Source organism: Malus sylvestris, chromosome 12 (genome assembly GCF_916048215.2).
Source record: "Malus sylvestris chromosome 12, drMalSylv7.2, whole genome shotgun sequence".
Lineage (NCBI taxonomy): Eukaryota > Viridiplantae > Streptophyta > Magnoliopsida > Rosales > Rosaceae > Malus > Malus sylvestris.
The window spans coordinates 24,836,399-24,849,774 of NC_062271.1; the positions used below are offsets into that span (position 1 = coordinate 24,836,399).

Sequence of the window (13,376 nt, forward strand, 5' to 3'; positions counted from 1 at the left end):
ATATTTAATAGCTTTGACAAGTTACCGGTCAAATGAAATGAGGAGGAGGAGAAATAAAAGAATTATAGAATATTATATGAATTAGAATATTAGGGTATCCAAATGCGCATAACTCACTCATTTCTCAATTAAATTCAACGATCCATATGAAAAATCATCTATTCAACGAGAGCAATCCAAATATGATGGTTAGAGATCTTACCTTTGGCCGTAATCGGAGATAAAATTGCCCGGAAGAGTCGGTCCATTTAAAAGCTTCCAGAACTCGATTTTTCTTCGGCTTTTCACGAATCTCAATGATGAACTTTTCCTTATCCTGACCCACCATCTTACCCAACCTTGCGTGTGAGTTGCCAATAAATATTAGGAAAAATTCCACCAACAAAATCTTATACTCTGATTAAAATGCTTTACATAATTCAACGGCAAGACTTCAAAGTTCAAAGGATTTCTCGTTACTCATGCTAGTATTCTCGCTTCTGATATTTCTATTTCGTTAGTTCCCTAGTTCGCTACACTTGAACTGATATTGAATTATTAACATATATTTATTATGTACTAATTATAATTACTAAGAGATGGGATCAACCATTTTAATGAGATCCGCACCATTCTTGTTCTTCTCACTATCCTAAAAGTTGGAAACAAATTGAAACACTTCCAATTTTTTCTGTTGAAAATTAGTGAAGGATGGAAAATTATTTTAGGATTTGCAGCCATCTTGAACAGTGGAAAGGTACGGCGCTTATGGGTCGGTTTGGGAAAAAATTACAAAAATCATAATTACCCTAGAATCTGAAAAAGATTCTAATCCTGTTTAGAAAGCTAGACAGAAATTGAGAGAGAGAGAGAGAGAGAATGTGCAATATAATATTTACCAATCTCAACTGCTAATTTTTTACTCCTGTTTAGAAAGCTAGACAGAAATTGAGAGAGAGAGAGAGAGAGAGAGAGACAGAGAGAATGTGCAATATAATATTTACCAATCTCCTCAACTGCTAATTTTTTACTCGTTGACTATTCCACTGAGGATACTGAGGTGAAAATTTGTTGTTCATAGAGTACAATACACCCACGCATGTTAGAAAATATTTCTTAAATCATCCATATCATTGTCACGCATTTTTCAAAATCAAGCATTTACAATTACAAAGCACAAAATTGTCAATTCATTTAACCTTTTATGTGTCATAGTCGACTCGACAACTTCAATCGTATTATTTCTTCTTTAGTTTCTTATATTATGAAAGAACTAAAAATAGGTTAGGAACCTATAAATATTTGAAGCGAGATTGAGAAGTGTTGAAGATCAACATCAGTCCAATTGGTGTTTGAATTCTACTAGCAGCAAGTCTAGAAGACAGAGCTTCTGGAAGACTTGCACTTTGTCCATGTGCAATGAACTAGATTTTTCTAGTTTAAATATGCAAGAAGTGGCGGTGCATACAGAAATATATAAAGCTAAAGTAGTTTCTAGAAAGACTATAAATAGGAAAATATGAGACCAATTTGCAAAGCCATATATCGGTGGCAATGCATGATCAGTAGCTAGAAAGTTCTAGCAATGCCAAAGTCGGCAAATCTCACTATAAATATGCAGTGGTGTAATACAATGAAGTAAGAATCAAGAGAGAGCTAAGTAAGAGAGTGAGAAGCAAGAGTAGTTTTGTATGAGTGTGAGTGGTCTAGAGTTTGTCTCTAGAAAGTAAGTGAGTGATATAGCTTTTAAAGAGTGTCTTTGTTAGTTTGTGTGTTGTAATTAGGGGTGGGCACTTGGAATCAAAAATTGAAACCGAAACACGAACCAAATCGAATCTCACCGAACAACTTGGTTTTGTGGTTTTGAAACGGTTTTGGTTCGAAACCGAACCGCAATGTAGAAAAACGGTTTGGTTTCGGTTTTGACTTTTGAAAACCGCACCGAAACCAAACCACACCACAAATATTAATTAGTTGTTTGTTACACTTTGTACATTTAATTAGTTGTTTCCTGCTCACTGCTACTCTCGGTCTCATTTGGCATTGGGGACAAAACATTTTACATAATATTGGGGACAAAGCATTATCATAATATTAGTTCATGTGTGTGCATGTAAATCAAATTCAGATATGTATGTTTTTTGTCCTCAATTACTTTGTTTGGGCGATTATTACTTTTCTTAGGCGTCAATGGTGGATCTTGGGCAAGGTATTGAAGGCTTCAATATTGGTTTTTGGGTGATGAATGTGAAATGGTAATAGATATTGACAAGGGTACCTTAATTTGTAAAAAAAAATGGTTTATTCTGGTTGAAAATAGAATTTATTTTCATTTTGTGTGTAAATGGTTTGAAACTGAACCAAAACTGTTTGAAACTGCACAGAACCGAACCGAACAGTGTGGTTTCATTTCGGTTTTGACTTCAAAACGGCACCAAACCGAACCGCAAAAAATTGCAGTTTCAATTTTGGTTTCACTTAAAACCGTATCAAACCGAACAATGCCCATCCCTAATTGTAATATTTTATAAGTGTAATACAAGTAATTCTTTCCAACACTTAAGTTAGAATTATGTACTTTAATTTTTTTTCCTCAACAAGAAGGACAGAAGGGAAATAAAAAAGCCGGAATATTGTTGTTTGCACGATAGGTTTGGGAAGATATAATTTTTTTTTTCGTTTTGTCAATATATATAGCTTGTTTGAGCTCCTATGCCACCGTTGTCTTCTTGGAAGAAATAATATTTTTTATGTACACTATTGTTATATATATTAACACTTCAAAAATTTGATTGCACATTCCTCATAAGAATAATTTTATTTTTAAATATAGAAATTTTGAAATGCACAATTTAAAATGTCAATAATAGTTCTCTTTTAAATATGTATACTAATATATATATATAAATAAAAAAAATTTAGGGCCTTGAGCGGTCGACCTTCCCACCCTTGCTCAGGAAGGGCCCTAACTATAAAGCTAGGTTCTAACAACACTTCAGTATCTAGGACAAATTGATTTTGTTTTATAAGAGTGACTGGGCGTCAAAGAAAACTTGCTATTTTTCAATGAGCAATGCTTGGCTATTCAAGGATTAGTAGAAATTTTTATTCAAAATTCTTTGTGTTGGAATTACAGAGTTTTGTACTTATGATCAAAATTGTTCATATTATGAATCATTTTGTAAATATCATCTCTACAAAAAATGAATTAAAACTGAGGTAATTTAGTTCATCTATTGTAGTAAATCCATAGACGGTTCGTAATGCTCTTATCAATTTCGTTCATCTATTTTTATATAATTTGATGACTAAACGACCTTAGTTTAATTGATTTTTTGCAAAGTGTGATCTTTATAGAGTAATTTATAATATGAACGATTCGATTATATACACGGAGTTCTATGAATTGACAGCGAACAGTTTTGAGTAGAAACTCCCACTCATCCTTTGAGTAGCCAAATATTGTTCTTTTTCAATTATGTGTATGTTCAGTAGATAAATTGAATAGAATGTTTTGTATCAGGGTATTCTTAGGAGACCAAAATTTTTAACTAAATTTTGTAAACCAAATGATATAGATGCTAACGATTAGATTATTACTGAAATATTGATTAACGTGCTTATTTTCTATTTGTGACATATCATTTATCTTATAAAAGCACACCTTTTTCCTTTTTTTATTTTACCTAATAATAGTCCAATGCCAAATTATATAGTCATGTGAATTTCATGTCCAACTTGAGATTAGAAATTTAATAATAATTATATATTCATGTCCAACTTGAGATTAGAAATTTAATAATATAACTAATGCTCAACTTTTAATTAAGTTCGCCAAATTTAGTATCATCTCAATTACGTTTTAAAAGCTTATAATATAAGATTATCCAATACTTTTCAATATTACACTTTATGAAACCGAATGTCATCCATCCTTAAATGTATGTAAGTTTTCCTCTACACTTGCATATCCACACACCAGACTAGCCGCTCTCTATAAAACTATAAATTTACAAATTCAAAGATCAAAGAGTAAAACCAAACGTTTAATGAAGCATTGAACAAAACACGCTGTCGTTAATCACCAACCATGTGTTGCATATCCATCATAGAGGTATGCCCAAAATTCTAAATTTGTAGAAATTTAAGTATCCTTTTATAATTTTTCTGAAAAGAATTGAGAAATCTGGTTGAAAAGAACTGAAAATTCTAGCCAATATTTATACACACCTAAGTTCTAACTGTAAAAAGATTTAAAAGTTTCAATTTATCCTCTATATTCCATAATATATATTTTCTTTGAAAAAAAATATATAAATAAACATTGGCCAGCATATGAGTGTTAGCTACAAAGCCTACAACATTATGTGAGGTCTTGATGATGAACCTAGGCCCATAATCCTGGCCCAACTTTATATGGGAGTTGGAATTTTTACTTGGCCCAACAAGATCGGAATTGCTATCACCACCTCTCTCGCATGATACTCTATGTTGGCCAATTCATGTCCATCATCACATATTGAAGGAGTACAACTATAATCTAAAGTTTATTATTCGAATTAAGAAAATGAAATTGTTTTTTAGATTATAATTGTACTCCTTCCATATGCTGCTTATTCAGCTCTGCAAATGTGTGGATCTATACCCTCTCCTATGTTGCTTATTGAGCTCTGCACTTCGATCAATTGATTCAGGAATGTCCTAAAGGTTCTCTTTGTAAATTCTTATTTCTTTTTTAAGTGAAAGAAGAAGAGAGAAAGATAGACGAAAACCTTTAACACGCTAATTAGTACGGAAAACACTAATTAGTACGGAAAATTGCATAATATCACCATAAACTTCTATGTTTGTGAACACAGACTAAAATTTTTTCCTAATTAATTATGTTAGATTCATGTTATGTGACAAGTTTTGACACCTGCATTCAACTCTCTCGAATTTCATCCATTTTTTGTACTAAATAAAAAACAAAAAGTTATTCTTACCACATATTTGTGTCATCATTTGTATCATCTTTTTTAATAAAATGGGATCCACATGTATTTGTGGGCCCTGTTTCTATTAGAGAGACGGTACAAAGAATTGTACAAATATTTGGTAAATGTAGTACTACTCATTAAATAATAGGGGTGTGATATCCACACACCCCTTTTTACTTCTCCCATACCTTTTTTATTTTCGGCCGTTGGATCGGATGAATTGAAGAAGATCAACGGACATAAATTAACAAGGGGTGTATGAGAAGTAAAAAGGGGTGTGTGGATAGCACACGCAGTCGGATCAAATGAATTGAAAAAGGTTAAAGGACAAAATCAACATAGTGTGTGTGAGGTAAAAATGAGTGTGTAAATAGCAGTATCGTATTATTTAGTCTATCAAGCTACATCTAAATTGGCTGCTATGCGGTGAGGTTGTTCTTGTTAGAGTATGAGTATGAGATTGAGAGTTTTTTGTTAGAGTGAATATGAGATTGAGAGCTTTCCAATTTAAATAAGAATGTCTTATTACAAGAAGAGGGCTAATCCTTATTGGTTTAGAATTGCAATAGAGCATTAAATTGATATCAGTTTCCTATATGGATTTAATAAGGAACCCTTATTGGGATTTCTATATCTATATATATAGTGGTCTCCACCTCCATAAACTTGTAGAATATACGCTTTTTTTTAGAATAAAACCTTTTGTAGTTTGAGCATTGAGATTCTAACAAGGGTAAAAGACTGTTTACTACCCTTAAGTTTAGTGGTTTTCAACATTTAGTACATCAAGTTTTTTTCGTCTCAGAGTCATACCTAAAGTGTAAATTTTGGGACAGTCTCATACATCCGTTAGTCAAACTGTTAAGTCTTCAGTTAAACGTGACGTGGCGCCCATGTGGCCAATGACTGGGCGCCAGGTGGGTCGCCACGTGTGTCCACGTGTTTTTTTTTTTTTTTTTGTAAGAGGGGTTTCAGTGAAAAAAAAAATTATTCAAAATTCAAAAATCAAAAATCATGACTCCCCATCTTCCCAGAAAAGTGAAATAGTGAAAAAGTGAAAAGTGAAACCGCATTTCACTCCCCCAGAAAATCGCGACCCCCCATCTCCGTCCGAAACCCTACCGTCACTCGACCTCGCCGTCGCTCCTCCTCGCCGTCGCTCCACCTCACCGTTCGCTCAACCTCGCACGCCGTCGCTCCACCTCAAAATTCAAAAATCGCGACCCCCCATCTCACCCAGAAAAAGTGAAAAAGTGAAAAGTGAAACCACTTTTCACTCCCCAGAAAATCGCGACCCCCCATCTCGGTCCGAAACCCACGGGCTATCACTCAACCTCGGCTTCGCTCCACGTCGCCGTCGCTGGACCTCGCACGCCATCGCTGGACCTCGCACGCCGTCGCTCGAGCTCGCACGCCGTCGTACGTTGCGCACACGTTTCTGGGAAAGATTGTCTTGAAGCCATTGCTGCCGATGGGGTGGGATAAAAGGAGGATCGAAGTGGGTGAAACACCACTTTATCGTAAGTAACCTACTTTTTTCGATTTTTCAATTTTGAATTTTAGGGATTAGGGATCTGTGAGTTCCATTGGTTTTGTTTTCAATCGTGGTCCCCGTGGTTTGGTTTCAATTTTTCAATTGTTTATCTTCAATCGTGGTCCCCGTGGTTTTGCTTTCAATTTTTCAATTGTTTGTCTTCAATCGTGGTCCCCATGGTTTGGTTTCAATTTTCACGTTTTTTTCTATGGTTTCAGGAAAAAAGGTGGAACTGTAACCATGGTCCCCATGGTTTTGTTTTCACCTTTTTTCCTCATGGTCCTACTAGTGTTTTCACCTTTTTCCCCGTGTGCTCCAGGATTTTATGTTGTTTTCACCTTTCTCCTTGACTTTGCAGGCATGCCCGAATTATTTAGCCTTAAAATTAACCACGGTGGGAAGTGGTCTAAAAGTGCATATACGGGAGGGTTTGAGGCTTGGTTTGATTATGTAGACAAAGACTTCATGTCTTTTTTCGAGATTGATGAAATGGTTAAGGAGTTAGGATATGATGGGTTTATGTTGTATCACTATAGGATTCCTGGGATGTCTTATTGTGAGGGATTAAGGCTTATTGAACGGGACCAAGATGTGGGTGAAATGTACAAGCATGTTCCAGGGGTTAGGGAAATAGAAATGTACCTAGAACATCTAAGTCCGAAAGAAGCTGCCTTGAAACATAAGCTTTTGATGAATCTAGATGAGAGTGCCATATTAAAAAAAGGTGTCATTATAGAAGATATTGAGGAATCGAGTGTGGCAATTTCGATTACAAAGGGAAGTGGATCAAAACTGAAGAAGGGTAGAGCAAAAGGGGGTGCAGATGACTTAGAAAAACGGCTATGTCTTTTGAATGACATAGCCTACAATGGTGATGATGAACATGAGGCTGAAGGAACTAAGGGAGGACAAGGAAGTGGAGATGAGGCTGAATATGGTCCTCTCAATGCTGATGATGAAGGTGATGAAACTGAAGAAGGTCACGAAGCTGAAGAAGTTAATGAAGGGACCGAAGTAGAAGGTAATGAAGGTAAAATTTTTGAAACATTTATTTTTACAATTTTAATTTCAGTATTCAATTATTTTTGCAAAGTTTAGGTTTTTAACAAATATGCATTGTTTGTGGCAGTAAATGCAGAGGATGACACTACAGATAGTGAGTTTGTGGACAGTGACTACAGTTTGGAAGATGATGATCGTTGTGCAGCAGATGATACGGCTGTAGAAAATGTCGTTGGAGATGCTGAAAGAGGTGAAGGGGTTGCTGAAAGGGGTGAAGGGGTTGGGAACCAACATCCAGAAGACATTATTGATGCAAGGGATGTAGAAGACGTTCCCCTTGATGATAAGAGACAAGACTCAGATGGCCTGCACAGTGTTGACGATTCAGGTTCAGAATGTGATGAGAAGGTCATCTACCCTGAGTTTAATGAAGAAGCCGACAGGGATGATCCAAAGTTTGAAAAGGGATTAAAGTTCAGAGATGATGCACAGTTGAGAGAGGCAGTGTGGTCTCACTCCATTAAGCATGGTGCACCTTTTATTAAGCTAAAAAGGAATGAGAAATGGAAGATTAGTGCAAGGTGTGAGAAAAACTGTCCATGGAGATTGTATGCTTCCAGGATGTACAATGAAGATTCAATCCAAGTGAAAACCTATGTTGGGAAACATGAATGTCCGAGGATTTGGAGGGAAAATCCTAACTGCAAAGTGGCATGGCTTGTGAAGAGGTATGTGGACAAGTTCAGACTCAACCCAAGCATGCCCATCACTACATTTGTGGAAACAGTGAAAGAGGAAAGAATGGTTGAGATCCACATCAAGACAGCCTACAGAGTGAGAGCACAGTGTTTGAAAATCATTGAGGGGAGTCACTTGGATCAGTACACAAAGTTGTGGGAGTACTGTGATGAGCTTAGGAGGACAAACCCGGGTAGTACAGTTCAGATGAAGGTGCTGCCCTATGATGATGCTCATGTGATATTCCAGCGGATTTATATTTGTTTGGGGGCTTGCAAAAATGGATTTAAGAATGGATGTAGGCAGCTTGTAGGGTTGGATGGTTGTCACTTGAAGGGAGTGTTCAAGGGCCAGTTACTGTCTGCAGTGGGAATGGATGCAAATAACCAAACTTGGGTTATTGCATATGCTATAGTAGAGCTCGAGAACAAGGACAGTTGGGTTTGGTTTCTGGAACTGCTAGCTGCTGACTTGGGAATTGTGAACCAGCGTGCTTGGACTTTCATTTCTGACAAACAAAAGGGTTTAATACCAGCTTTTGAGAAGGTGCTGCCTAATTGTAATCATCGGTTTTGTGTTAGGCACTTATACACTAACTACAAGGCAGATGGGTTTAAAGGGAAAGGATTAAAGGATGCCTTGTGGAATGCTGCCAAGGCAACAACCATCGCTGATTTTAGAGAGAATATGGCTGAGGTGAATAGGCTGAATGAAAAAGCTTATAAATGGTTGGAGAAGAGACCAGCCTTGCATTGGAGTAGGTCACACTTTGACACACATACTCAGTGTGATATTCTGTTAAACAACCTCTGTGAGAGCTTCAATTCTTTTATCCTAAGGTCTAGGGACAAGCCTATTATTACCATGCTGGAAACTATAAGAGTTTTATTGATGAAGAGGATATGGTTGAGAAGAGATGCAATGAGGAAGGATAAAGGAGCTATCTGCCTAAAAATCCAGAAGAAGTTGGAGGAGTACAAACTGAAAAGCTCACACACTGTAGCTACATGGTCTGGAGGAGAAAAATTTGAAGTGGATGAAGGCAGAGGCAATGTATTTGTGGTGGATTTGAATGGGTGCACTTGCTCATGCAGAAGATGGGATTTGACAGGCTTTCCTTGCATTCATGGTTGCTCGGCCATCTATTATGCAAGGAGACAGCCTGAGGAATTTGTTTCCTCTTGGTACAAGAAGGAGAAGTACTTTGAAGCTTATGAAAACTTGATTCAACCCGTCCAAGGCATGAAATTTTGGGAGCCATCTGAAAACAAATGCATTCTGCCTCCAACTTTTAAAAGGCAGCCGGGGAGACCAAAAAAGAGGAGACATAGGGAGGTTGATGAAAATGAATTCAAGTTAAGCAAGAGAGGGCAAAAAAGTGTGAAATGTAGTGTTTGCAAGGCCTCGGGACACAACAAGGCCAGATGCCCTACCACTCATCCTCCTCCAGCTGCTAGAAAAGGAAGAAAAGCAAGAAAAATAAGGTATAATTTTGATATTTTTTGTTGATTTTTCATTTCTTAAGTGAATTTGTTATTTGTGAAGTGTACTATCTGTCAGTGCTAATGCTATATGGGTTCATTACTTAGGCCTCAGCATCTAAGGCATCACAACCATCTCAGTCATCTCAGCCATGCACTCAGGAAGCTCCACAACCTTCATCTCAGCCAACTCAAGCCTCTCAAACCACTTCAAAGTCTACTGCAAGAGGTCAGAAAAGGAGGAGGAATGTTCCATGATGCTGCTTTAATGCTTTAGGTTGTTTAAGGGTTCATTGTGTTATAGTTGAATATGCCCTTAGTGTTTTGGACAGTTTTTTGGACAGATCTTTAGTGTTTTTGGAAGAACACCTTGACTTTGCAGATTTGGAACTTTGTTGTGAATTGGATGGTGTATATTGAACTTTGTTGTGAATTGAAAGTTGTTGAGAATTCAACTTTGTTGGTAGTTTAAATGATGAATTTGCATATTTAGAATTCAAAGTTTGTTTGGAATTGAATTTGCAGATTTGGAACAGAAAGTTGTGGTATTTTGCAGGGTGGTATTCAACTTTGTTGATTTGTTTTTTTCAAAAAATTTTGGCGGGAAAAAAGTGTAAGGTGCATGGTTGTGGGAAAAAAAATTTGGCGGGAATTTTTTTTTTTTTTTTTTTTTTTTTTTTTCACTGAAACCCCTCTTACAAAAAAAAAACACATGGACACACGTGGCGACCCACCTGGCGCCCAGTTATTGGCCACATGGGCACCACGTCACATTTAACTGAAGACTTAACAGTTTGACTAACGGATGTATGAAACTGTCCCAAAATTTACATTTTAGGTATGACTCTGTGACGAAAAAAACTTGATGTACTAAATGTTGAAAACCACTAAACTTGAGGGTAGTAAACAGTCTTTTACCCTTCTAACAAAGAGGAAAAAAACGGTTGCCTTGTTCATTTGTTTTTGTTCATTCATGACTTCGACTAACAGAAGTTCTTCAGATTAGTTTTCTACATTAACTCCATATATTATAGTTTTGTATGATTAATTGTCGCTCATGAAACTTGATCTTGGTTGCAGATTTATGTCTAAATTTATCTTTGTCTTTTTTTTTTGTCGATAATTTATCCTTGTCTAAACGATAATATTTGTAGCTATCTTCCTAATAAACAAAGATTGGAGAGGGAGAGAGGGAGGCATGCCGACTTTAACGCCTATCCTCTTGTGTCCCAAAACACTACAAATACCCAATTGGGGTGTGATATTCATACATCTTATTTTACTTCTCATACACCTTTTTAATTTTCGATTGTCAGATTGGATGAATTGAAGAATGTCAACGGACAGAAATTATCAAGGATGCAAGAAGTAAAATGGAATGTGTGGATAACACATCTGTACCCAACAATCTATCTTGTCACTCTCAGACATTACACAAAAATACACCTGCAAATATATACATTTATAAAAATATATAAATAAATAAAAACAGCAAATAAACAGAGAGAAAAGGAAAGGCTTTGCATATTTAGACGGACAAGACAAGAAAAATCAGAAAAAATAGAAAGAAAAAAAAAAGAGGGAAAAAAGAGAGAGATCGCGGTTGCAACGGCCAGGCACGCCACCCTCCACCTCAACACATCTGGTTGCAAATTTTGCAAGTCAATGTGAGCAATCATTCCTTCGTTCTCTCCCTCCTCTCTTTCTCTTCAAAACACCCCAACTTTCTCTCCATTTTCTTTGGGAAAAAGAAAAATACCCAGTAAAATCTGCGATTTCCCCACCTCGAATTCGCCTGCATCACCATCGTTCCCGCCTCCAATTTTGTGTCCTTTTTTTTTTTTTCTCTGGGTGCCCAAACGGTGGTGCTTGCTGGGCAATGAGGTAGCTCTCAATTACCTATCTATTTCTTCAAATTTTATTGAATTAATTGTATGTTGTGTGAATTTAGAGCTTTGAATTTGAGGGTGGTTTGGGAAATTTGAAAAAGTTCGGTACTTTGGAAGATGCAGCATAATATATTTACTACAATGCGGAGCTTGAAGATCATGGATGGGTGTAAAGGAAGTCAAGTTTTCGCGCTTAATCCTTCCGGAGCTACTGCCGCCGGCGGAAACGGCGGTGGTGGTGGTGGTTCGGGGGACAAGCTTCTTTACGACCATCTCCGGGTCAACTCGATTCGATCCAGAGCGAGTCGGGGCAGTTTTCAGGCTCCGAACCCTACCGCCAACAATGTTTTGCTTGAGACTCTTCTCCCATACGGTCTGCCGGTGTCCGATCTCCTTGAGCCCCAAATCGAACCATCCCTCAAATCGGTTGATTTTGTCGAAACCCTATCTGATGTGTACCGTAGGATTGTGATTTGCCCCCAATTCGAGAAGTGGAAGATGTATTTGGAGCAATGTGCGACGTTTCAGGGCCTGTCGGATCCGAAATTGTTCCGGCGGAGCCTCAGGTCGGCGAGGTAGCACGCGGTCAATGTGCACTCGAAGGTGGTGCTGGCGTCTTGGTTGAGGTATGAGAGGAGGGAGGATGAGCTTATTGGGTCGTCAGCAATGGATTGTTGTGGTAGAAATGTTGAATGTCCGAAGGCTAGTTTGGTTTCCGGGTATGATCCTGAGTCTGTTTTTGAGTCTTGTATGTGTTCTAGGACGCCGCGGGGGCAAGATGACGATGATGATCTTGTGATGGGGGATGTCGAATGTTCCACTTCGGAGGAGGATGGTGATATGTCGTTTTGTATTGGAGATGCTGAGATTAGGTGTGTTCGATACAACATTGCTTCGCTTTTGAGTCCTTTCAATGCAATGTTGTATGGTAACTTTATGGAGACACGAAGGGAGAAGATAAATTTCACACAATGGGATATCTGTGGAGGCAATGAGGGCAGTGGAGATTTTTAGCAGGATAAAAAGAGTAGATTCTTTTGAAGTGAAAACTGTTTTGAACCTGCTATCCTTTGCAAACACGTTTTGTTGCGATGAGTTGAAGGCGGCATGTGATTCTCATTTGGCATCTCTGGTTTGTGAGCTGGAAGATGCGATGCTGCTGATTGACTATGGGTTGGAGGAGAGTGCTCATTTTCTCGTGGCAGCTTGTTTGCAGGTGTTTTTGAGGGAGCAACCGAGTTCGTTGCACAATTCTCATATGATGAGATTATTTTGTACTTCAGAAGCTAGGCAAAGGTTGGCTATGTCCGGGCACTCTTCTTTCGTTTTGTATCATTTTTGAGCCAGGTTGCTATTGAGGATGACATGAGATCGAATACAACGGTGATGCTTCTAGAGAGGCTGGCAGAGAGTGCCACCGAAAGTTGGCAGAAGCAACTTGCATTTCACCTGTTAGGTGTTGTGATGCTTAAGAGGAAAGAATTTAAAGATGCTCAGTGGTGGTTTGAAGCAGCAGTAGAGGTTGGTCATATTTATTCCTTGGTTTGCAAGGGCCAAGTTCAAGCATGGACATAAGTATGCGGCTTACAAGCAAATGAACTCATACACCGAAATATGTTGTAGCTTTGAAGAAGATGAAGCATAGAAAAGCAGTAGGCCCAGACGATATACCAATCGAAGTGTGAAAAGTTTTGGGAGAGACAGGTATAACATGGCTCACTGACCTTTTCAATAGGATTTTGAAAACGAAGAAGATGCCAAATGAGTGGCGAAT

At 37.7% G+C, this 13,376-nt stretch overlaps 1 protein-coding gene across 1 annotated transcript; it reads left to right on the forward strand.

Moving 5' to 3' along the window:
- The first annotated feature begins 11,152 nt into the window (after positions 1-11,152).
- LOC126593123 (ethylene-overproduction protein 1-like) lies at positions 11,153-12,956 on the forward strand. Its single transcript, XM_050259010.1, has one exon. It carries the CDS (start codon positions 11,720-11,722, stop codon positions 12,179-12,181), a length of 462 nt encoding a protein of 153 aa, XP_050114967.1. The 5' UTR covers positions 11,153-11,719; the 3' UTR covers positions 12,182-12,956.
- The last annotated feature ends 420 nt before the right edge of the window (positions 12,957-13,376 follow it).

Bases quoted from the DNA above. Each gene is read 5' to 3' on its own strand.
- LOC126593123 (XM_050259010.1), top strand. From the start codon at position 11,720: ATGCAGCATAATATATTTACTACAATGCGGAGCTTGAAGATCATGGAT.